This window comes from Saimiri boliviensis, chromosome 6, assembly GCF_048565385.1.
Source record: "Saimiri boliviensis isolate mSaiBol1 chromosome 6, mSaiBol1.pri, whole genome shotgun sequence".
Taxonomy (NCBI): Eukaryota; Metazoa; Chordata; class Mammalia; order Primates; family Cebidae; genus Saimiri; species Saimiri boliviensis.
In genome coordinates this window covers 88532331-88558721 of record NC_133454.1, presented here as the reverse complement: position 1 = coordinate 88558721, position 26391 = coordinate 88532331, and the positions used below count along the sequence as shown (strand labels likewise).

Here is a 26391-nt window from a genome sequence, read left to right as displayed (position 1 = left end):
CTTGGTGCCATAAGCAATTGGCAATGAAAATAGAGCCCAAGGGATATTGTTCTCCAAGAGGTTCACAGCTGGCTGCAGGGTGGGGGGAGACAAAACTCAGGGCTTTGGTCACAGGCTATTTTCAGCCTCTGATAGCAGTTGTGTTACTAATGTCTCATTCACCCTCTCCCTCGGCCTCCCTCCTGCCCTTCCCCCAGCAGGCCAAGGCTGGTGACAGCCTTCATATATTTAAAGAGGACAAGAGCCCCTCAGACTCAGTTGAGCTGAACAGAGACCACACAGGCAGGTGAGTGGAGTAAGATAGACATTTGCGCTGGAGGTGGGTTGGTTCTGTGGCTGGTTTGGACTATAAAGGGTTCCACAGAGTAAGGGCGCATTTTACATCCCAAGTGCCAGCACCCTCTCTGGTTCTATGGAAGGAGGTTCAAGTTGTACTTGACTCTGGTATGAATCTAGCGGGTGTTTAAAAAATTCCTGCAAGGACGATTAATATTTGGGGGCTTTAGGGACTTCATAGGCAGAGAAATGAGTAAGGGATTCTTTCCATTATAAAACTACTTATGTGCTGAAATTACGTTTCCTGCCATCTTAGTTCGAACAACTGGAAAGCAATAGGAAATAACAGAAAGTCTACTGATCTTCTAGTCCTACAAGCACCATATAAGTGGTGGATGACAGACTTTGAGAAGGTTCCTGCCCTCAGAGGCTGGGTCTCTTCTTCTGCAAGGATCAATATAAATTGGCGACATTTTTCCAAACTGTAAAGTACTGCGAAGATACAAAGCGATAAGCAATTATGCTAGATGAAATATACAAGACAGCTTTCCCATGCTCAAATTTCGTGGAATTGTGTTATTCAAAAGGTCATGGTGAATTTCTGAGATTTCAGGCTTGTTGATTTTAAATTGATTTTTGTATCCTAAAGATGTTCAGCAACAGGCTTGCTTTTAATCATTTGAAATTAATCAAAACTGGACCCCAAAAAGGCATTGCTACATTGAAATATATTAAAAGCTCTATTAAATGGGAGGATAATTCAGCCAGTGGTTAGGATTCCCAGTGTTTTATCTAGGTTTTAGTCAAGGACTTTCAAAAATATCCCAGTGAATGACAGGCATGGGTGTGATTGAGAATAAGAAGTGGTTTTAAGCAATGATCTGAGTGGAAATGCTGCTGAAAGATCCAAGCTGCTGCCTCTAATTTCTGCCTTGTTCCTGAGCCAAGCCAGTGACTCCTTCAAGAAGGAGGGGTTGAGTTACTGGTCTAAGGAAACTTGACTCTCTGCAATACAGTTCAATGTGATTTAATAAGCATGTATGGACCATCTCCTATGTCAGGGCTGGAGGGAGGTAGAGGCAGCTCTATATAGGGAAGGGTGGACTTAAATAGCAAGAAGCGTGGGGAATGGGGGATAGCCTGTGTCCTCAGTTTATGTCTGGGATTGAATCTCAATGCTGGGTACATCCAATTCATCACAATGCATGTAGAACTGTTTTATGACCCAGAAAATGTGAGGGAGTCTTCTGATTTGGCTTTTGTTCCTTTCTGAACAACTCAGTCATTTGTGGTCGGTGGCAATGAGCCCAAGCTATTGAGCAGGAGGTGTAGCTGAGTCCCAGGGCTTGGTGTCCTCCCTGGGGTTCAGGCAGACAGGTGCTCTGCAGCCCAGACACACAAGCCATCCATCAGAGACAGGAGATGCAGGGCAGGGGGCAGGGTAGAGAGGGAGGGAAGGAGAGAAGGAGGGAATGAAAGAGAGAAGGAGGGGGGAGGAAGGGAGGAAGAGAGGAGGGAAGGAGGAGGGAGCCGCAGCAGCATTCAGCTGGCAAATGGCTAAAATCCCCTTGGAAGAAATGGAGACAGAATCTTGATAGAATACAAACTCAGAAATCCTGGGAACTTCAAGAAGAAAATAAAGATAATCTGGTTATAGAGCTAGTTCAAATTATAGCTCTGAATATCACTTAACTTTTCTGAGTTTCCATTTTCTGAACAATAAAATTAAGGGAAAGCCACCTCTCTTAAAGGGATTTGTGAGAATTCAATGAGATAAAGTATAGGAAAGTACTTTTGTAAAGTTTAATATAACCATACAAATGTGTGAGGCCGTTGAGAAAAGGCATACAGCCAAACCCACTGGGTATTGGGAGGATTTCCTGCTAAGTACAAGCGTGCTGATAAAAGTCCAGAGGTCAGAGTGGATAACAAGCTGACCAGGAGTTAGAAGACAATTAATTTGTTTTACAAGAGGAAAGACACAGGGCTAGGAATATAATACACAGGAAATACAAGTCCTGAGGCAGGCAGATTTCCAGTTACAAGTGTGCTGTTCAGACATCTGGGAATAAATACTGTATTGAGAGTCGGGCTTCATGGTCAAAGAGAAATGCGATGCCTGCAAATGTGAAAAACTGCAGTGACTCATTCCAGTGAAGAAAGGCAGAAAGGGAGACAGTAACGGTCTTAAAAGGCATGGAGGATGGAGCCTCTTCTGAGCTCTACTGTGGGAAAGGGTTGATCATGATTTGATGGTTGTTTACAGCCCTGGGCAGGCATGGAGTAAGTAGTAGCTTATTTAAGGGTCACAAAAAGTCCTGCAAAACTCATTTTTCAGAGGAAGAAACTAAAGTTCAAGAAAGCGTAGGAATTGCCCAGCAGCACAAGGCCGAGAAAGCGGCAGAGCCAGCAGGTAAACTGGGATATGAGGTGATCTTTAAAAATAAATTGTGGAGGTCAAAACAGAACAAAGAGTGAGTTTTGGGGAGTAAAAGTTGGCCATGCTTCAGATATAATTTCAGAAAAGTTGTAAGCTGCCCATGTTCTACAGCCTTCATTTAATGTATGTCTACCACGTCTGAGTTAGGCAGGTGTTGAACAATGAGAACACATGGACTCACGGAGAGGAGCATCACACACTGGGGGCAGTTGGGGGGTGGGCTGGAGGAGGGACAGCGTGGCATGGGGTGGGGAGGGATAACATGGGGAGAAATGCCAGATATAGTATGCACCTATGCAACAACGCTGCATGACCTGCACATGTACCCAAGAACCTAAAGTAAAATTTAAAAAAAAAATTCTTTTTTTTTGAGACGGAGTTTTGCTCTTGTTACCCAGGCTGGAGTGCAATGGCACAATCTCGGCTCACAGCAACCTCTGCCTCCTGGGTTCAGGCAATTCTCCTGCCTCAGCCTCCCAAGTAGCTGGGATTACAGGCACGTGCCACCATGCCCAGCTAATTTTCTGTATTTTTAGTAGAGACAGGGTTTCGCCATTTTGACCAGGATTGTCTCGATCTCTTGACCTCGTGATCCACCCGCCTCGGCCTCCCAAAGTGCTGGAATTACAGGCGTGAGCCACCGCGCCCGGCCAAAAAATTTTTTTAAATTAAAAATTAAAAAGTAAATAAAATATTACAAAGATATTGTTCAAATTGAAGGGCAAAGGCCAGGTTCAGCAATTTTAAAACTGTATGTACATTTAATAAAATCACTACTAATATAAAATTATATTTTTCAAAAAGGGGGCGGTGAGAGCCAAAACTCGGGTTTGTTTCCATGCTGGCCATGAGCAACCTGTGCTTCCTGGGCTCTGCGAAAGGGCCTCTGGCTGAAGGACATCATATATCTGGGTTCAGAAGCTCAGTAGGAAGCAGCCACTGACCCTGAATGTCCTACACGGAGGACTGAAGGGCACGGGCTCCCCTGGGCCACAGGGCCCCCGCCTGGGCATGCTGCCTCCAACCCAATCCAACAACCCAAGGGGCCAATTCTCACCCTAAACTGGGCATGCCTGTCCTGAGACATGACACACTCTGGAGGCTGAAAAAGCTGTTTCACAATGAACCAGAAGGGCCATGGAGAACAAGCAGGGAGTGAGTTGTTTGTTCTAAAAGAACAGACTTGGAAACTGGAGAGAAAGTCATAGCGAAAATAATAGTCATGATGCCAGTAACTACTTATTCAGTTCCTGCTATGTGTTAAGTCACTCTGTACAGTATCTTAGATAGTACCATCTGCTTTAACCTGAAAACAACCTTCCCAGACAAGCCTTCTCGTACTGTCTTTACACGAGGATACACATTGAGTACGCTAGGTCAGAGAATTTGAGCAACTTGCCCAAGGCTCAACAGTTAGTGTTTCTGAATTAAGCCTGGTTCTTCCAAAGCCCATGCTTTTTCAGTATGGCAATGTCATCTTTCTTACCCAAATTAAGAGCAAATAAAGGAGAGGGTTTGACAGGGCACATCATTGGGTAGCTTTTCTTCAAGGTGAGGCTTCAATCACTTTTGATATCCTTAAATCTGTCTCAGGGTTTGAAGGACCCTCGAAGGGACTTCAGTGTATAGCAGCCACTTGTATATCCGTCCCCATCAGTAGTGTGGGAGAAAATCAATAGTGTGGCAGAACTCTCCAGTTCCTTTCCATGTTGAACAGCAGTAACTCAGAAAGTCCTTTATTTCAGTGAATGAATTCAGTTTCTCTGATAGTCCCACCCATGAGCACTCTCCGTGTCCCATGGAGAGACAATGGATCAGTCACATCTCAATGCCCATCGGCTGTGAAGTCTGGGTAGTGGGAGTGTTGACCCTTGTCCTCTCTCCAGTGTTATAAACAGGAGCATGAGATTCAGAACCAGCTTAACTGGGGGTTGAATGGCAGCTCTCCTACTTACTGGCTGTGTGACCTTGGAAAAGATACTTAAGCTCTCTGTTCAGTTTACATATCCAAAAAATGAAAATAAAATTTGCTCTGCACAGCTGTTGTATTAAACATAATATATGTAAAGCCACTGACAAATAGTAAATGATTAATAGTAACTAATATTAATATAAGAACACAGCTTTGGAGTCAGAGAAACATAAGTTCCAATCTACTCATGTGACACATATCAGTCCCATGAATTTGGACTAATGTAATTTCCCAAAGCCTCCATTTCCTCATCTCTAAAGTAAATGCTATAATAGTACCTACCTTGAAGGATTGTTGTGAAGATTAAATGATATCCAAGGGCAGTGCTCCAGGCATGTTAGCTTCAATAATAAAGTTAGAAATGACTATTATTATCACTTAGATTTCAGATATGTGTTCCTATAATCCAAAATCTTTGCTTCAGCCAGTGTAGACAATTTAACTCACTGTTTGGAATCAGGCATCTAGTAGGATGACCAACTGGGTCAGCACTGAGCTGAAAATGGTGGCATTGTGGCACTGTGGCTTGAGGTCTCTGCCCAAAGTCATGGCCTGAAGTTCCCTCCTGGGTGCTCATTTTATGTGCCCAACCACTTTTGCCCTAACTCATCATTGTTCAGTTTTATAGTTGGTAGAGAAGGAAGGAAGAAAGGAAGGAAGGAAGGAAGGAAGTAAAGAAGGAAGGAGGGAGGGAGGGAGGGAGGGAAAGAATAAAGGAAGGAAGGAAGAAAGGAAAGAAGGAAGAAAGGAAAGAGGGAGAGAGGGGAGAGAAGAATGGAGGGAGAGAAATGAAAAAGGAAGGAAAGAAGGAAAGGAAGGAAGGGAAGGAGAGAGGGAGGAAGGAAGGAAAGAATGAAGGAAGGAGGGAAAGAAGAGAGGGAGGGAGGGAAGGAAGAAAGGAAAGAAGGAAGGACGAGAGGGAGGGAGGGAGGAAGGAAGAGAGGGAGGGAGGGAGGAAGGAAAGAGAAGGGAGAAGTAGTTGGATTAAGGAGAATGTGCCCAAGATACACAGTTCAGTTATTCTCTTGAAAATTCAGATTGCTAAATGATGACTTAAAGTTGTGGCAGAACTAATTGGCTCTTACATTTTATACTACTGTACAACTTACAGAATGATTTGACAGTACTTGAACAGTAGGGTTCTCCCAGCAATAGTGAAATAAAAGGGACTATTGCCCCCATTCTAACGAAGACAATGAAGTTCAGAAAGATTGAATGGTTTTTTCCCAGATCACACAGCTTCGAAGAGGCAAAATGGAACTAAACCTCCAGCCTCTGGCATCTGATCCAGTGCTTTTCCCACTGCCCTGCTGAAGCACATTGCCAGTATAATCTCTTCTGTGGTATTGGTTAAGTCTTAGCTTAAAAGTGGGCACGGGGTAGTCTCTCACTGGGATCTGAGTATCCAAATCTGGAGTTCGACCTCTTCCAAGTTGATGTCACAGGGCTGTCCATTCTATCTCATCCTTATAAGTTCCAGGCTGTCTCCCATTTTAATCTTGACCCACGATTTGTCTGTGACAACACAGCCATCTTTGGGACTGGCCCAGAAAGTAGTGCCAGGTGGTGTGATGGAGATTGTGACCCAGGTGACAAACAGGGCTCAGTGACGGGCAAGCCTATAATTGGTATTCCACCTTCCATGACCCTTGCCAGTACCAGGCAACACTGATAAACAAATGGCCCATCCCTTGGTACCATGCCAGGCTAAACTCACATTCCAGGCCTGTCTAGGGGAGTGTTGGACACAAGAATTCCAAAGCAATGTGGGAAGCTGAAAAGGTTATGTTTGTAAGCCAAGACCTAATTGGGATTTCAAATCATAGCTCCTTAATTAGCACATTGGTGCCATTTGAGTAACCTAAAGTGAAGTGGGCAAAAATAACTTCTCAATACTGCTTTAAATTCCATCATATTTCCATGACCGTGACAACGGTCCTGTCCAGGAGATACTATTATCAACATTTTTTTATGCAAGTTCAAGGTTGAGACTAGAATCCATGTCTCTGGATTCAAGATGCTTTTGTTTTGAGATGGAGTCTCACTCTGTCACCAGGCTGGAGTGCAGTGGCACAATCCCAGCTCACTGCAACCTCCGCCTCCTGGGCTCAAGGGATTCTCCTGCCTCAGCCTCCCAAACAGCTGGGACTATAGGCAAGTGCCACCATGCCCAGCTAATTTTTGTATTTTTAGTAGAGATGGGTTTCACTATGTTGGCCAGGATAGTCTTGACCTACCCACCTCGGCCTCCCAAAGTGCTTAGATTACAGGCATGAGCCACCAAGCGCCCGGCCTGGATTAAGGATGCTTTAAAATACCCTCTGCTTTTTGGCCTGTGAGACATCCTCTGTTTACCTCCATGGTTACATTCCCATCTTCAGAAATGGAACTGAGCATCATTAATAGAATACTTATGGATTTCTATTTTAAGTTTCAAGTCCTGATGATATATGTATGTCAGATGTTTATGACCACTTAAAAACAACCAGGGCTAGGATACATTAGCTTGTGAAGGAAGTATTATCTGTAATCTTATTCTCATTTTGAAAAGTATGCCTAGGCAATGAATGCACGCACACACACGCACAGATATATATATATATTTTTATCCCTCAAGAGGTATCTCTGTCTCCTATTGACTTGCAAGACATGCCAATGAAATCCCCACTGCAGATTTGAAATGAGAATTTTGACCTAGGGTTGTTTTCACTGAAAATTTTTATAACATTAATTTTTAAAGTGTCATTGTTATGTTCCTAGATGAAATTTATTACATTTCTCCTCTATTTTATATCATGCTGAAACTCAGGATCAAAATGAACATGAGCAAAATTATGTGAATCTATTCTTTTCTAGAAAATGTATCATCTCTAATGAGAGAAGAATGGATTGCAGAAAAAGAAGTTAGCTGAGAAAATACCCCTACATGTTTACTTTTTAAATATACCTGGATTATAAATGAGAGGATCAGGCAATCTTAAAAATCTATTCCAGCCCTAAAAGTCTATAGTTTAAATGGAGTCCAAAATAAACAAACGTGGGCTCTTTAGAGGATATTTAGGCCTCTGTGCCTTTCTGCTTGCTCTTTTCTCTGCCTGAAATGCCCTTCCCACTTTTTTGTATCTGGTTAACTCCTATTCACTCTTCAAAACCCCATTTGAATGTGATCTCTTCTGTGACCCTCCAACAGTTCACTGCCCTCATCCCCAGTCTAACTGTGGGGAGCCGCTCGGTCACTTGAGTTTCCATAGCATGTCTCCCGAGTCTCTTCTCTGGTACAGAGCATTCTGATTCTTGCCTATCTTCCTCACTACAACACGGGCTTCTCAATGTCAGTGGTCACAAACTACTTAGTTTTCTAAGTCTTCCCCTTTCATTCACTGAGTACCTAGTCCAGTGCTTGACACGTGATAGGCAGGTAGTAAATGCAGGGTGAATGAATGAATGAACAAATAAATGTGAGTTTAATTCTAAGTCTTTGCACTCAAAATCCATTACTCTTTCTAGTTTACTAAACAACCTGAACTACAGAAATTGAAAAACTACATGCTTCCATTTTTTAAGAAACTCTTATTTATTCATCTTAGAGACAGGGCCTCGGTCTGTCACTTAGTCTGAAGTGCAGTGGTATGATCATAGCTCAGTGAAGGCTGGAACTCCTGAGCTCAAACCATTCTCCTGCCTCAATCTCCTGAGTAGCTAGGACTGACTACAGGAGCATGACACCACACCAGGGTAATTTTTTTTTAGTAGAGACAGGGGTCTCACTATGTTGCCCATGCTGTTCTCAACCTCCTGAGCTGAAGTGATCCTCCTTCCTGGGCCTCCCAAAGTGCTGGGGTTATAAGTGTGAGCCACCATGCCCAGTCCAATGTTTCCTTTTTTAAAGTTCTTTTTTAAAACTTTACTGAATTAGCAGAAGATACTGCTTTTATAAGAGGAAGGATAGGATGTTCCTGGCTAATCTCACAGTTTTTCTAAGCAGGAAAAGCTCTCTGGGGGAATATTTAGAAACATTCCTTCTAGCCCTAGTGTCAGGTTCAGTGGTCTGTTTGCTATTTACTTTCTGTTTCTTAGCAAAAAACTGTCTTTGTTCTGAGACTGTGAGATACAATTTGGACCAGTTGACCCAGGAGGGCTTAGTGTTAATCGCCAACTATTAAAAGAAGGTGACTGGCTTCCCAGAAGGGAACATGAAGGTCAGAAGCAGCCACTCAGAATGGCTGGATAGTGCTCTGTGTCATGACGCAGCAGACGTCTCAGAAACCAGAGGATCCCAGTGAAAATTCAGCTCCCCTGGCCAGCTGAATTTCAGAAATTTCATTTAACATCAATGGCTTATTTTAGTTCTGCTTTGAGGAAACTGAAAACTTGGGATTCATACTAAAAACATATGCAGATGAGAGCAGTTGTTATTATTTTATTTATTTTGAGATGGAGTCTTGCTCTGTTGCCCAGGCTGGAGTGCAGTGGCACAATCTCAGCTCACTGCAACCTCTGCTTCCTGGGTTCAAGCAATTCTCTTGCTTCAGCTGCTTGAGTAGCTGGGATTACAGGCGTGCACCACCACACCTGGCTAACTTTTGTTTAGGCTGGGCACAGTGGCTCACGCCTGTAATCCCAGCACTTTGGGAGGCCGAGGCGGGTGGATCACTTGAGGTCAAGAGTTCATGACCAGCCTGGCCAACATGGCGAAACCCCATCTTTACTAAAAATACAGAAGACAATTATTTTTTAAACTAGTTTTCTTTGGTTAATATCTCTTAAACATAATTCTCTGGTGAGGAGACAATGACAGTCCTGAGGCTGTGGCCATCAGCAGCTCCTTGCAGCTGAATGTCTCCAAGAGTGCAGAAGGACGTGTCAGCACCATGGTCTAGCTCCTACTGAACACTGTGAACTCGGTGAGACCTCCTGCACATCGTGTCATTTGATTCTCTAAAGAACACTGAAGCAGCAAGGAAAAGAATAACTGTATAGGTGGGAAAACAGGTATAAAGAGAAGCTATGTAATTCATCCTGATACGCACAGCAGGGGGAGGGGAGCTCAGAAAGCAGAAAGTAGGTTTCCAACTACTGACCTAGTGTATGCCTATATGTCTTTTGGCCTGGGCTATGATATTCTTAAAAAGGAATTTATGGATATGAGGAATAACTCTGAATAGGAGATTTTATATATTATTAATATACATTTTTATCAGAAAAATAAGCTAAGAATTTGCTACCCAAAATGTAGACCACTGCCGGTAGAATCAATATTGCCCGGATCCTGTTAGAAATGCAGAATTTCCCACATCTCCCCAGATTTACCAGACCAGAATCTGCATTTAGCGAGGTTCAAGTTGATTTGAGAAGCTCTTAGCTAGAGAAATAGAAAAGATCATTTTCATAGATGATCCCCACTTCTGATGGGATAATTTTTTAAGCTTGAGATGGAAAAAATAATAAAACAATATTTGTTTATATATTTATATATTTATATATATATATATATATGTTTTTATTTTTTAGACGGAGTCTTGCTCTGTTGCCAGGTGCCAGGCTGGAGTACAGTGGCACGATCTTGGCTCACTGCAACCTCCACCTTCCGGGTTCAAGCAATTCTCCTGCCTCAGCCTCCTGAGTAGCTGGGACTACAGGTGCATGCCATCACACCCAGCTGATTTTTGTATTTTAGGAGAGATGGGCTTTCACTATGTTGGCCAAGATGGTCTTGATCTCTTGACCTCATGATCCACCCACCTCAGCTTCCCAAAGTGCTGGGATTACAGGTGTGAGCCACTGCGCCTGGCCCTGTATATACTTTTATGTACGTGAAATTAGCCTATTCATTCCTTCCAAGAGCCCTGTAAAATACACAGGAATAGATGTTACTGAAATGTAACAGGAGAAGTAACTGAATTCACAAGTGGTAAAGTGATCACCCAAAGCCATCTAAGTGTCTGAGCTTATTTAATGACTAGCACACAGTACTATTTGCTAAATGAATGAGTAAATGAAACACTAAAAGAAAAATCGGGCTGTGTCCTGGTCTTCAGACCATTGCACTGTTAGAGATTGGTTCACCCCTAGGGCCACTTAAATGCAGGATATTTGCTTTATGTCCTCTTAGACTTGACCTTGACCAGATACTCTTCAAGATGCCAAACTGGGGCGGAGGCGCAAAATGTGGAGCCTGTGAAAAGACCGTCTACCACGCAGAAGAAATCCAGTGCAATGGAAGGAGTTTCCACAAGACATGTTTCCACTGCAGTGAGTTGGGTAGACACCCTGGGGGCCCCTCAGCATCTGAACAGCATCACAAAGTCCACATTTAATCACAAACACTGTATGTCAGGGTTCTCACAGTGTGGTCCCAGGACCAGCAGCATCAGCATCACCTTAGAAGTGGTTAGAAATTTAACTCTTGGGCTCCACCAAGAAAAGGATGGTATTCTCCTGAGCACCCTTGCTTCAACCACTTGCCCAGCTCAGAGGCCATTCATTTTCCTGTAGCTCAAAGTCAGAACAAACGGGCCTGCCACTGCTCTCTACAGGGAAAACCTTGACCCCATGGTGACATTGACATGTGACTTGGCAGAGAAAGGAAGCCAGCACTTATCTGGAGCCAGGATGGATTTGGCTATCTGTGTTGCCCCTTCTGGTCAGCTGTGACTGAAGCCAGATGTGACTGGTCTTGCCTGAGAAAGAACCTATGTCAGGCAGTAGGGCAACACATGCCAACTCTGTATATAAGAGTCAGAGAGGGAAGCATTTCAGGGCCTGGGCACCAGTATCTTCATGAAAGAAATCCTGGTCATTACCCACCAGACACTGACTCACAAATGTCAGAAATAGGGGGAATCTTGAGACCTTATGGTTCTCTGGGAGTCTTTGGACAAGTCATTTCTCACATCTAAGCCCAGGTCATACGCGTCTATAGTAGAGCCTTGTACTTGCACCTCTACCTTCAGACTCCATGTCCAATGCTCTTTGACATGACTGCATTCTACACTGTTTCCTGGCAGCTAGTCCTGTTTGAGAGAAAATTGGCCTTGGTTTTGAAATGGCTATTCATCTTCTCTGCTTCCCTCCAGGAGGTCTGGCTTAAGGGCTAGCTCTGCTGGATATTTGGCAAGCCCCCTCCACGACTAGTCCCCACTGCCATGCCAGCACACCCTCATGCTTCATCTGGTAGCTGCAAGGTATCCATGCAATTGTAAAGAACTCAAAGGGCTGGACTCCATCTATTGGTAATTTTGTCCAAAGATAGCCAGCATTCTTTAAAAAAAAAAAAAAAAAAAAAAACACACAGCAGGAATATTAGAACAAATACTAGAATTAGAGTAAAAGGGACTTGCATTTGAGTCTGGGCTCTGCCATGTGCTAACTGAGATTTGGGGCAGGTCATTTCACCATGAGGAGCCTCAATTTCTCCATTTATAAAACAAAGATGGTTATACTTACTGCACAGGTTGCTACAAGGATAAAACTGGGGTCTCAATCTGGAAATCCAGCCTTCTGGGCCTGTATTCTCCTTCGATCAACTTTGGTAACTGAGTGGGAGCAGGAAAGAGTAGGGATGCTTTCCATAATAGGAGTGTCTTGTCTTTCCAGCTAGTAGGAAGATGCCCTGTTCGAAAGAGCCATCGTAGAAGAAATTTGAGCACTTTTTGGTACCTTCCTTTTAACTCTTTGATATTTCCTGAGAGCTCGTTGATGGGATGAGGATCTGAGCAGCATACGTCTCAGGAATGATGGATAGAAGAACCTCAGAGAGGAGCATACTTTTCTATATCAGTACCACAAGATAATCACCTGTCCACAGGCAACTCTGTAGCTGCTGAATATAGCATTCAGAGACGCAGGGTCTACCTTACACTGTGCCCAGGCCAGTGTTCCCCTTACTTCTAGATAAATCTTCACAATTAAATCTCTAGCCTAATTATGAAATATAGAAAGTAAGTTTGCTGTCCAAAAGAAATAAATATAATGCAAGCAACATATCTAAATCTAAATGTTCTAGTAACCATAGTTTAAAAATGGTACAAATAAACAGATGAAATTAATTTTAAAACACTTAATTTAACCCAGTGTATCCAAAACATTATAATTTCAATATACAAATGATCAGTGGGATATTTTATGTGATTTTTGCATTTGTGCTAAGTGTTTGAAATGTGATGCGCATTTCCTGCTTATAGCACAGCATACGGCTGTGGCTATAGCACTGGACAGCACAGTTCTCCTTTGTCGGTGCACAAAAGCTCATCAGAAGCCAGGGAGTGGCTACAGAACTGGCCAGGGCACAATAGGGTATAGGCAGTCTTGGAATGATGGGGATGAGCACTGTACTGGGAGTCAAAACAGTTGAGGTAAGCTGTGGCTCTGCAACTTGCTATTCTATAACTGTGAACAAGTTACTGATTTACATTGACATGTTCATGCATTCATTCATTCACTCACTCAACAAATGTTTACAGAAGACTAACTCTGGCCCAGGCCTTGCGCTAAATTCTAGGAATATTAAGACAAAACAGCCTTGCCCTCAAGGAACTCAGAGTCTAGACTATCAGCAGATATGCAAGCAGTTGTTGTGGTAACTGACAGTAACAAGAAGGGTGGAGGCAAGTACATACCTTCTATGTCCCAATATAAGGCGGTCTCTCCCCAAACTCATCTTCATAAAAAAACCCTTTTTCCTTGTGTTTAAAGTCTTGTAAAGTCTCTCCTGCTATAAGACCTTCTTCCAAATATTTTATTTACTGATTTAAACTTTTTTTTGGGGGGGGGTATAGATGTTTTTTGACACCTACAATATTGACAGAATAGTCAAATAAATTCCCAGAATAAACTCCCTTGTCCCACACCCATCAGCCCCTGCCTAATCCTACCTCATCTACAACCTTATCTTCTTCCTCCATTCCTAAATTCAATTACTGTTTTTTTTTTTTTAACTAGAAAATATCATTTGAGGAAGGCATATTAGCCTGAAATAACCTCATTCAATGCTGAATTGCTTATAGGGATCATTTGATGGCACTGGGGTTTTTTTTAAAGGCAAATACATTTAATGCACACATATTATTATATTCCTGGGGATATGATCTCACTATTATAAGCACTGAGCATCACAATCATTATTGCAAAGCAATGTAGCAAGTCGTTACATTGTGGAAATCCTATATCTTTAAAAAAAAAAAATGCCCTAATGCTATGCTAATAGGTCTTTACTGTTGAGATGCAATTTCTAGGTGACAACCTCCTACTCAGGTAAAAAACAGGGATGCTTCTCAAAATATGCAGACAGAAGTGAAGGTGAGCTGCTCAGAAAAGCTGAGTCAACTGCCCCCAGAAATGATTCTGGTGGTGAGGGAGATGCTGATGTTGAAGATGCGAAGACAGAATTGGAGACAATTATTCCCTGAATGTATGTGAGATTAGAAAAAAGTAACCTTTCCAACTCAACATACTGTTGATTTATGTTACTAAATTAAATATTATAAGTAGATATTTGACATTTTTATTTACATCTTTAGGAGTTTCTTTTTAAGTTTGCAAAATAAATCTTTCTATAAATCCTCTCTTTGAAAAAAATGAGGGCTTGATTGCCTTATATTTGGGGATACTTTATATTAGATAATATACAGTAACCAGGGGCCTTGAGCCAATAGAAGCCTTAGGTGTTAATAAAGCAGGTCTACCCCTTCCCCACCTCTTCTGTTTCCAGAATTGGACCAAAACTAGCCTCAATGGCAATTGTCTGATTGAGTATCACAATGTCCTTAAAAGAGCATGGTAAGTACAGAAAGTGCTCAATCCTGATTCTTATATGATTAAGAAAAAAATAAGTTTCTCTCCTGATTTAACCCAGCCCCTGCCAACATACACACACACACGCACACACACTTCCCTGATGTCATTTGGGAAGACTCAGGGATGCAGTCCTTAGCAGGTGTGAGACTATACACCTCATTCTAATACTGGCTTCCAATCTTTTCCAGCTGGGAACCATTGAACCCAATTTCCTCATCTGTGAGATTGGAACTGTCTGGGAGTGTACAACTCAGGACAGATGCTCTGGTCAGCAATCAACGTTGTGTTCTTGGCTTAAGCGTCCCTAGTGCTGGGTCTCTGGCCCCGAGCATGGCACTGGGGATGCCAGGAAGGGGACAAGGATTTCAGCTCTAATCCCATGACCCTTCCTTTTCCTGGCAGTGGCCTGCAGGAAGGCTCTCGACAGCACAACAGTTGCAGCTCATGAGTCAGAGATCTACTGTAAGGTGTGCTACGGGCGCAGATATGGCCCCAAAGGGATCGGGTACGGACAAGGGGCTGGCTGTCTCAGCACGGACACGGGCGAGCATCTCGGCCTGAAGTTCCAACAGTGAGTTACTGCTCTGCTCCCTCTTGCTTGTTAAAGTCTCCAATTATCAGGACAGTTCATTTTGTTCCCATAGCAACGTTTTCTGGAAGTGCGAGAATGGACTCTATTGTTGACTTGCCAACAATAGCAATACTCAGTCTGACCAAGTTCGAACAATGTGTCATCTCTCCAAAGACTCTCTTTAAATTATCTGCCTTTCTAAAGGGCAATTACTTTTACACCATGGCTCTTGGTTTGCATGTCAAGAGAAAACCCAGAATGTACAGATGTTCAATTGTTTGACCTTTGCAAAACTGCATGGAGTCTCTTTTCTTCCCCTTTGAGACTTCTGTGTAAATCACATAAATATGGCAAGGAAGCAATGGCCGTTCTTTGTGTGCCTGTCACGAAAAGATTTCTTCCCTTGGATTATAAGAGGACTAATGTCCACATGGCAGGGGGAGTGTATCTGCAGGGATGGGCTATGCCTCAGAGTAAACAATCAATCATGACTGTTCTAGGGGTTCCCTGGCTGCGTGTTGCTAATACAGTGCTAGAGTTCCTGCCACATCATCCTAGGGAAGCTGGGATATCACTCTGGCCATCTAGATCCACCAGTCTTCTCACCTGGGTCATTTTCTTGAAAATCACACTGACCTCCAGCCCAGAACTGAGAAAAGTCCGATGGCCACTGGCCTGACACTACTGTCTGGCCAGCTGGCCTCCAGGCTCATGAGGCTCTGCACTGGGACTGGCCAGAAAGGCCTGGCCCACCCAAGGAAGTATCCCATGGAAGGCCTCCCCCAGGGAGCATTTAGGCCATCTGAGAAATCAGCCGATCCCTTCGAAAGACAGTAAGCCATTGGAGAGCCTGGAAAAGTGGAGGAATATGTGGTTAGTCATCTTAGATTTCTTTTTGTTAATTTTTCTTATTACTGAATCTCAGTGAGAGACTCTTGATAAGGAAGAAAAGGTGATACCAACTGCATTCTTACTAACTAACTAACTAACATGCCCTTACTAACTGAAGTTCACTTTTCAACATCAGGGCTTCCTACTGATGCTGCACAAAGAGTAACAAGGTCTGAAGACCTGGGATTTCATCCTAGTTCCATCAGTCATGAGCTGCCTGGCCTTGGGCAGTCACGCTCTGATCCTCACTCTCCTCCCACCAGCACTGCCAACTTTACAGGGTTGTGGTACAGCTCGAGTGGTACAATGTACAAGCAAACACCAAAAGATACAAACACACGAGAGGCTATTATTATGCCTCTATTTTGGACATTGTTCTCCTGGGACAGGTGACCCTTGGAGGCAGGACGACAGCCTGGCTTGTGATGAGGAATGCTTCAGCTCATAGACCATGGTTCATCAGGAACTGATTAGCACCCACTGTCAAGATCCCGTCTTGCTCTGTAATTTTTACAACTCTCTTTGGAAAGGAAACAAATGGCCTTGAAAATGGTCCAGAAAAACATAAATAAGCACAGTAGTAATAACAACACAACGACGACGATAACACAAGCGAACACAACTAGAACATCTGCTAAGTGCTTCACAGCAAAAGGGAAAACTCTAAACTCTTTTAAGCTAACATTTATTAGCCAGGCGGGCATCGTTCTAAGCGCTTTTCATGTGTTACCATATAACCCTCTCAACAATGCCATGAGAAAGACATAATTATCCCCATTTTCCAGATGAGGAGTCCAAGGCACAGAAAAGTGAGGTCACTTATCAAGGCCACACAGCTTTCGTACTATTTGCCAAGGAAGACCTACATTTCATTCATCTATTTCCAACAGGTCCCCAAAGCCTGCACGCTCAGCCACCACCAGCAACCCTTCCAAGTTCACTGCCAAGTTTGGAGAGTCTGAGAAGTGCCCTCGATGTGGCAAGTCAGTCTATGCTGCTGAGAAGGTCATGGGAGGTGGCAAGGTAAGACCTTCTGTATCAGCCAGACAGAACTTGCTCGTCTCCACCAGACCATTTGGGAGGAATGAGAGAAAAATTGGGAACTGTGAGCAGCTGTCATTCTCGCTATTTCTTAGAACCACTTTAGAAACCACACATCCTCAGCCACTCTCCCTGGCCAGGCTGCCATCCTGCATTGCCCTTTGAAAGCTGGAACTGATGCAGTTTGATGCAGCAAGCATTATTCTACTAGATGGTAGGCACTCAGCTAAAAGTTCTGGGATACAAAATAAAGGCCCCCCTACCCTCCAGTTTCAACAATCCCCCCAAAAGATGTCAGCCTCAGACCCACCGCCCCCCTCCCCCGCCACCACTGCCTAACTCAGCCCGTTGTTGCCATCACAACCAATGGATACAGCAGACACCTCACAGTAGCGTGAAACATCCTCACGAACATCCTGGCTCTCAGGAAAGTCATCAGATGTCTGAGACACTCACGCATATGTTCTCTTCAAGTTCCAGTTTCAGGCCCGAAGCCTGGGTACTCACCAAAGGAGTCAAACTCGAGGAAAGATAAAAATTCTGTTTATACCACATGGTGGGAGGAAGGGCCATGGAGAGCATCTAACGTCAAACACAAGGGCAGGCTCCACCGTAAGACTGGCCATTCAAAGACACAGGAGAAGCCCTGGGCTGTGCCTGGTAGATATGCAGATGTACAGGAGGATAGAGATCTAGAACATCTAAATTATGCAACTCTGTCACTAGAATTACACAGAAGAGTTAAACAAGAGAGCTAAAACAAGGTTGAATTCCCTGGACAATTGCATGATTTCTTTACTGTTTTCCTTCTTTAACTTTATGTTCAACATAAAGCCCAAGTCCTTCTCTGACCAGTTCTTTCCTTGGATCTTTTTGGCCTGGGGAAGCTCTTTCCTGTTGAGTCTATTCTGAAGGAAAACATATGCAAATCACCATGACAAATCCATTTACAGGCTTCCAAGATGTGCTGGCAAAGGCCAAAGCATCTCATTTTCTCTAAACCCCTGGAGAAATTACGGGAGCCCATTAGGTAAGCAAATGGTTAAGACAGTGTCACTCCTCTGGATGCTGCTGGTCGGGGACTTGAAATGGAAACAGAATGTGTTGCCTGTCTCACTAAATATGGAACTCTTCTGTGCCCCTCAGCCTTGGCACAAGACCTGTTTCCGCTGTGCCATCTGTGGGAAGAGTCTGGAATCCACAAATGTCACTGATAAAGATGGGGAACTTTATTGCAAAGGTGAGTGATGCTGGAGACTTTCTTGAAATATGTTTTCCTAAAAAGGCCCTCGAGAGGGGAAATTATGTTCACACCTGGAGGTCTTCCCATGTCTCCCAGGAGGTATGGCTGCTGTCTGGGCAGTGTTGGGTTCTCAGGATGGGGAACAAAACCACCTAAGGGGAAGGAATCTCCCCCCTGACCCAGCTCTGGTCCTTTCCATTGGAGCACCTGGCAGAGACCAGATGCTTTCAGATGCTCAGTGGTTCAGAGAAGTGAGGAACAGCGGGGAGAGAGGAAGAGGAGGAAACAGCGCCCTGCCTCTGGTCTTGGAAGAGGCCTCAGGCAGGGACAAGTAACAGCATATCCCCTTGCAAAAATTTAAACACCTTCTGTTCACCTGAGTGGCAGAGGGGGTGACTGGAGGAGGGTGAACTCAGTTTGGCCTCAATGGAGTTTATCACAACATCTCTCCCTTCTCCCTACCCACGCTGACAGTTTTGTTGCTCATGTTGTACATCACTTTAGTGATCATAGGGATGAATCTGGTTTACCCCCTGGTCATTGTGGCTCTGCCCCTCACTGCCTCCATAATCCCTTGGTCTTGTGGAGAAATAGTAGAGGCTTAGCTCCTTCTTGACACTATCAAAGGAACGGATGCATGAGGGCCAAGGCGACGTGCCCTCCACCCCTGAGCCCAGGCCTATTCTGCTGCTTAGTGGAGCTTCATCACTCGATAATGGTGGCTCAAGAATCTCCAAAGGAGTATGTTGGAATGAAGTGAAAAGAGCGATGGTACAGGAGTTAAGAGGGAAGATTTTATAAATCAAAACTGTAGGTTGCTGTATTAGTCTGTTCTCATGCTGCTAATAAAGACACACTCAAGACTGGGTAACTTACAAAGAAAAAGAGGTTTAATGAACTCACAGTTCCACATGACTTGGGAGGCCTCACAACCATGACAGAAGGCAAAGGAGAAGCAAAGTCACATCTTACATAGCAGCAGGCAAGACAGTGTGTGCAGGGAGACTGCCCTTTATAAACCATCAGATCTTGCGAGACTTACTGTCATGAGAACAGCACAGGAAAAACCCGCTCCCATGATTCAATTATCACCCACTGGGTCCCTCCCACAACATGTGGGGATTATGGGAGCTACGATTCAAGCTGAGATTTGGGTAGGGATATAGCCAAACCGTATCAACTGCCAAAGCTTTTCCCGTGACGACACAGGATGGGAACTAGCCCACTATCTGGCAGATGGTTGCCATCTCCTGGCAGCAGAAAACCTAGGGGTCCTCAGCATTCGTAGCTCATAATATCCTAAAATGTTGCTGAAGTCAATAGGGAAATTAGCATGTAAATGAATAATTGCATTTCAAAGTGAAAAAAAAAAAGCTTTAGTAGAGAAACATTCACAATGCAGTCATCTAAAAAGAGGAAAGGAACCAACTTGGGGTAATGGGGAAGGCTTCTTACAAGACATGCTTCCCCCGGGGGCTTGACGGGTGAATGTGGGTTTAGGAGGGAGCACTCCAGGAACAGGGATCATTGATTACAAAGACACCTAAGCTGGGACATCATGGTTCATTCCAGGAACTTAAAGTGGTTCTGTGTGCCTGGAATGTAGGAAGGGAGGCAGAGGCGGGAGGCAACAGGGGACGAGACTGGGCAGGCAATCCAGAGAGGTCACTGACTCAAATGAGAATATGTCTGCAAACACATTTAGTTAAGCGTAAAGAAGTTTAACAATTTTTATTGGCAGATCTAAGATAAGTATTGTTCAATTTATTTAAAAATTAACTTATGCATAAATTTTTTTTTTTTTTTTTTTTTTTTTGAGATGGAGTCTTGCTCTGTCATCCAGGCTAGAGTGCAGTGGTGTGATCTTGGCTCCCTGCAACCTAAGCAATTCTCCTGCCTCAGCCCCACCATTAGCTGGGACTACTAGCACATGCCACCATGCCCAGCTAATTTTTTGTATTTTTAGTAGAGATGGGATTTCTCTATGTTGGCCAGGCTGGTCTTGAACTTCTGACCTCAAGTGATCTGCCCACCTCGACCTCCCAAAGTGCTGGGATTACAGGCATGAGCTGTGCCTTGCAAACCTATGCATAAATCGATCTAAAGGATGTCTCTAATAATTGAAAGGACTGTGCCCAGACAGAAGGCCCTGAAAACATGCCGCTAACCAATGCATTGTCTTTCCCTTTATCCTCTTCTCATTCACAGTTTGCTATGCCAAAAATTTTGGCCCCACGGGTATTGGGTTTGGAGGCCTTACACAACAAGTGGAAAAGAAAGAATGAAGAGGTGCACCATTTCTCAGATTTTTTTTGCCAGCCCAAAGCATTTGCCAAGTAACCCTGCAGAGATGGATACCTTTCCCCAAACAGCCTCTCTTGTGTAGTGTACATTATTTGTTTCTCTTCAGAAGTGATCATAGTCTTTACCCAATGCTAGAAGAGACCTTTGGAAGAAAATTATTTAAAGTTTAATTTGTAACAAATGCTTTATTATTTATAACACTTGGAGTGGGAAGAGGCAATAAAAAAATGTTTTAGTGCTATCTTGTATGGCTCTGGATCTTTTCTTTGAAATAGAAATTGTCAGAAAACGTAAAGCTAGTTCAAACAACGAGCTGCAGAGAATGTAATAAATTTGATGTCAACTGAGAAAGGAGTGAGAAGGAAGAAACAATGGGCAAAGGAAAGCAGTCTCTCAGAATCTGTCAGCTGAGTGTCTTTCCAGTTACTGCTAATGGAGAAGAAAACAGGGGTCTGGGAGAAAATAGAGAACATGATAGCAAAATCTAAAAGGAAAATCAAAACTAATAAAATTGCTGAAGAGTTGATCCTTTTTTCCTATTGTGGGCTTTGTAATGTTACACATTTCATGAAAACCCAGAAATGACAACAATAGTGGCATTTGCCTCTGTTATAAATGACATGAGGATGATTTTCTTTTATGCTAGGACAATTTCCTGGGGTTTAGCATTTTTCTTAAGACTTCTATGTCAAATTGCCAGCCTCACAAATGAAATGCAGCCAATTAAAAATGCCTTTCCCTGCCTCCTTAGCAAGTTCTAGGCGGCTCAAGCACTTCTTGGGCTTCTGCTTTCAACAACCACAGTGCTTCTCCCACCACTGTGCAATTCTGAATTATTTGGAACACATAAAAGTGAGTGAAAATCTAGTGATAAGAATTGTAAAATACTTGGCTAACCCATGGGTTTTTCCATGCTCCAAGTCCCCTGGGAAAGGCTTTCTTTGAAATGAGCATTTATTCAGTGCTGCTTACGTAGTGTCTTGGACAAGGTCCTACATGAGGTCTAAAAACAATATATGATCTTGGTACTATGTTTGGGACTTCCAGGCTTGTTAAGGAGTAAGACACATTTGAGAAATGACCACATGACAATGCAACATCCTCCTCCTCTGCTGCATTTCCCGGTTACTAGCCCCGTCATCCATCTACCCAGGAAATTTGAAGCTAAAAACTTGCCCATCCTTAGCTTTGCTCTCTTCCTCACCCCACCTTGCCTCACATCTCAAGCCTCCTGGATTCTGACTCCAAAATGTCTCCAGAATACATCCCCTCCATCTCTCTTTTTAGGATGTGTAATAGTCTGCTAGAGTTGCCATATGAAGTACCACAGACTGAGCAACTTCAAAGGTATTGTCTCACATTTCTAGAGGCTGAAGTCTGAGATCAAGGTGTCAGCAGTGTTAGTTTCTTCTGAGACCTCTCTCCTTGGCTTGGAGATGGCTGTCTTCTCCCTTTGTCTTCACATGGTTTTTGCTCTGTGGTGTCTGTGTCCTAATCTCTACTTCTTAGAAGGACACCAGTCATATTGGATTAGGGACCACCTGAATGACCTCGTTGTAACTTAATTATCTCTTTCAAGGCCCTATCTACAAATGCAGCAATCACATTCTGAGGTACTAGGGGTTTAGGACTTCAACAAATAAATTTTGCAGAGACACAGTTCAGCCCATAACAGTGTATCACATAAAGACTTTCACAAATTGGCCTCGACCTTACCCCTTCAACTTAGCTTTAGACTCTCTTCCAGGCAAGCTCCAGCTACAAAGACTTGGGGCTTTCCAAATATGCCCAGAACCCTTACCCCATCATGCCTTTGCTCATGTTGTTCCTTCTGCCTAGATTTCCTGGAAGATGGGAACCTCCCCCCATCTCTACTGTCTAATCCAACTTCTTAGTGTGGTGAACTGTTAAGCAAGTCACAGGTCAAATGCCATCTCTTCTGCAAATTGTTCCTGAACTACCTGAGCAGAACTAATCCACCTCTGTACCCCTATAGCCAGTATGTAATTAACGTAACAGTTATCTCATTGTATTGAAATTTTGAATTCCCATTTGCCTCCTTGCTAGAATGTGACATATCAAGCCATTCACAGTGCTTGACGAATAGTAGACACCTAATAAACATTTGTTAAGTGAATGAAATAGGAGAGAGTATAGGCCAGGCTAAATGCAAATTCTGCTAGAATCTAAAAGTTTATTACATACTAGAGTGAGTGAGTTTAGAAAAGAAAAAACAAAACAAAGGAAGAAGCTTACTGTGGTTCAGCAATCGTTGTATTTCCCCTCCGCTTCTTGGGTAAGCTATTTCACTACATTTCCCAGGCTCCCTTACTGTTGACTGAGGCACATGACTGCGTTTGGCCAATGAAGTTCTGGACTCCATGACCTTTCAGGAAAGTCTCCATTCTTTCCATATGTCTGGATGCAGAAGTCCAGTGGATACTGAGGCCCAAGGAAATGGTAGAGCCATTAGGTGGGAAGCAGCTCAAATCACTGCAGGAAGAACACCTGCTAACAGCTAAACAGACCATGACATGAGAAAGAAATATTGTGTGGAGTCACTGAGATCGGGAGGACATTTATTATTGCATGACCTCTCATGACTACTACATACCTGAAACATAGAACATCCAAATTATTCCACCCTCATGGCTCCAGCGTCGATCCTAAGTCACAGGGTGGAAGACCAAGATTTTGCCTGATATTTCCGAAAGGAATTTAAATTTGTTGTCTCCAATGTGACTATAAAGATATTTGAAGAAAGGAATGAAGTTATGGCAAAATAGCATAAAAGTCACATTCCCCTGGCCCTGACAAACATGACTGGGTTTATCTTGGCTTTAAAATAAAACAAAGACTAAACCTTGCTATTCTGCCACAAGCTATTGTCTTCTCTCTCCTTTCAGAGCCAAGCTGTAAGACTAGATTCTACTTACTCCTTAGTCTTTTAGAATTTTTAGTCTTCCTTGCCCCTAATCTCCATCCTCAACCGCAACTAGTAACTGAGACCACTAATAACCTCTTTTTTTTTTTCTTTTGAGACAGAGTTCTCGCTCTGTTGCCCAGGCTGGAGTGCAATGGCACTATCGCAGCTCACTGCAATCTCTGCCTCCCAAGTTCGAGTGATTTTCTTGCCTCAGCCTCCCAAGTAGCTGGGATTACAGGTGCATGCCACAGCGCCCAGCTAATTTTTGTATTTTTAGTAGAGCTGGGGTTTCACTGTGTTGGCCAGGCTGGTCCCAAACTCCTGGCCTCAAGTGATTCACCAATCACTACCGTGCCTGGCCCCATTAATAACCTCTTAATCACAAACTCTTTTGTCTTTTGTCAGCTGTTCTCAACTTCTGCTCAAGTAAGCTGCTCCTTAGCTCTTGCTGACTGCTTCCTCTCTGAAATGAATCCTTCCTGGATTCTATAACACTATTATTTTTTGAGATAGAGTTTCGCTCTAGTTGTCCAGGCTGGAGTGCCATGGTGCAATCTCGGCTCACCGTAGCCTCCACCTCCCAGATTGAAGCAATTATCCTGCCCTAGCCTCCTGAGTAGCTGGGATTACAGGCATGTGTCACCACACCTGGCTAATTTTGGATTCTTAGTAGAGATGGGGTTTCTCCATGTTGGTTGGGCTGGTCTCAAACTCCTGACCTCAGGTGATCTGCCCACTTTGGGATTACAGGCGTGATCCACTGCGCCTGGCTGACACTACTTTCTTGTCCTCCTACTCAATCTCCTTTTTGATACTTCCTCCTTCTCCAGCTCCCTAAATCCATATTCCATAAGCTCTTGCTCCTGCCCTTCTCTCTCTTATATTTTTTAGACTGTTAGTTCACATCAGTTGTCATCATTGATCTCTTTTTAGCATTCATCTTTCCATTTGAGGAAGGTGACTCACCATTTTCATCTATTTTCTACCTCTCCCCTGTGACAATCTCATCCATCTATGCAGATGATTCCCATTCATGCCTTGGCCTCTTTCCAGTTGCCTTCTAGACTTTCCCACTGGATAACCTGCAAGTACCTCAAACTCAGTAGATCTCAACCACCAAACTCATCACCTTGTCTCCCCACACTGTGTTCCTTATTTCTCAGAATAGCATCTTCAGCCTCTCATTCACTGGGTTCAACACTTCAAAGCCATCTTTGACTCCTCTTTTTCTCCCCAAACCCAATCAGTGGCACAGAGACCCAGGCCTGCTGGGTCTCCTCTGTGCCACTGTCATTGTCTTGCTTCAGGCCTTCATTACTTCTTGCCTAGATCATCATTAACAGTTTATTTCTAACATTCTATATCTGTCAAGTCTCATCAGAAAAACAGAAACCACACTAGTTTTATTTATTTATTTATTTTGAGAAGGAGTTTCGCTCTTGTTGCCTAGGCTGGAGTACAATGGCACCATCTCAGCTCACAGCAAACTCTGCCTCCCAGTTCAAGTGATTCTCCTGCCTCAGCATCCCAAGTAGCTGGGATTACAGTCATGCACCATCATATCTGGCTAATTTTGTATTCTTAGTAGAGACAGGGTTTCTACATGTTGGTCAGGCTGGTCTCGAACTCCCAACCTCAGGTGATCCACCCACCTCAGCCTCTCAAAGTGCTGGGATTACAAGCGTGAGCCACTGTGCCCGGCTATACACTAGTTATTTTAATAAAGAGAATACAGTAGAGGGAATTAGCTAAACAGGTGCTATTATTTTTGAAAAAGTAAAAAGGGAACACATTGACTTAACACAGAGATAGTAATTGCTAGAAGGAGCTACCACTCCTGGGGCTAGGGAAACTAAGAGAAAATATAGGTTATCATAATTTAGATGCCCAGAGAAGTCTCCTAGGGCAGAAGTCAGACATCAAAGGAGAGAGCCCTGCCTGGTTATTGCTAGTGCTTCTAATTGGGCATAATGAAGTAGGTTTTGGGAAAAAGGAAAGTTAGACACTGGCTCCAAATGTCATTGAGGGGCGAAGGGCCATCGCTGCAGCAACACTGAAAGGAATAGCCAGGAAGAAGAATGGAATAAGTCCCTTTTTTGCTCCTCCTTGCAGTCTACTGGGAGACTTTAACAGGAAGTCATCTGGCAGGGAGACAATAGTTTGCAGAACTCTAGCCCTAGAACATACAACACAGAAGGGTGGATTTGGTGCATTCCTCTACCTCTAGCTTATCTTTCTCTGTACTCAGTTTTCTATTAGACTTCTAAATTAAGAGCTAGCATTTATTGAACATTTACTATGTGCCAAGTACAATTCTAAGCACTTTTAAAAATTAACACATTTAATTCTCATGATATTTTGAAATGTTTACTATTATTATCTATATAATACAAATGAGGAAACTGAGGCACCAGGGATTTAAGTCATTTGCCCAAAGGGATAAAAGTAACTTATGTAGTAATTAGTAGGTCAAAGATTCAAACTCGGGTCCCTAGAATCTTGTCTCTTCACCACTACAATTGCATACCTACCAAACAGTGATTCTCAAACTTAAAAAAAAACTTTTCACAATGTGTAGAATGGAGAAGGTAAGGTTCCTTAAGTAAATGATTCTCAAACAGTAGTGTGTATATGTAAGAATCATTAGGATTCCAGCACTCTCTCCCCAGAGACTGATTTGAAAGGTCTGAGATGGAGAATTTGAATTTCAAACTGTGAGCCCCAGACACCCACCCAGGCCCTGAGACTCTGATCTAAACAGTCTCCGGATCATTTGGGCCACAATACTAACTTGGCAGGAGTTGGTAAGAAAAGAAGGGAGAAAGAGAATATACCTTGAAAAAGCTCTTCTGTATCCCAGTTGAGAACCACAATCTTCAAACACAATTCTGATGGCATCATGTCTTGCTTAAAACTCTGAAATTGAACAAAT

At 43.3% G+C, this 26391-nt stretch overlaps 1 protein-coding gene across 2 annotated transcripts; it reads left to right on the top strand.

Annotated features, from left to right (window-relative positions):
* Positions 1-176: 176 nt before the first annotated feature.
* On the top strand, positions 177-20774 carry CSRP3 (cysteine and glycine rich protein 3). 2 transcript variants are annotated; one of them, XM_003919909.4, is made up of 6 exons: positions 177-286; positions 10801-10940; positions 14886-15054; positions 16836-16968; positions 18133-18226; positions 20438-20774. In XM_003919909.4, the coding sequence occupies exons 2-6, from the start codon at positions 10829-10831 to the stop codon at positions 20512-20514; spliced, it is 585 nt and encodes a 194-aa protein (XP_003919958.1). In that variant the 5' UTR covers positions 177-286; positions 10801-10828; the 3' UTR covers positions 20515-20774. The 2 variants fall into 2 exon arrangements, with proteins under 2 accessions (XP_003919958.1, XP_074257325.1); XM_074401224.1 differs by lacking the exon at positions 177-286 and adding an exon at positions 2666-2689.
* The last annotated feature ends 5617 nt before the right edge of the window (positions 20775-26391 follow it).

What these genes read in the sequence shown, in the direction of transcription:
- CSRP3 (XM_003919909.4), top strand. Translation starts at nt 10,829, where the DNA reads ATGCCAAACTGGGGCGGAGGCGCAAAATGTGGAGCCTGTGAAAAGACC. An exon ending in CTCGGCCTGAAGTTCCAACA is followed by an intron (nt 15,055 to 16,835) that starts GTGAGTTACTGC and finishes TATTTCCAACAG; the next exon opens with GTCCCCAAAGCCTGCACGCT. An exon ending in AGGTCATGGGAGGTGGCAAG is followed by an intron (nt 16,969 to 18,132) that starts GTAAGACCTTCT and finishes TGTGCCCCTCAG; the next exon opens with CCTTGGCACAAGACCTGTTT.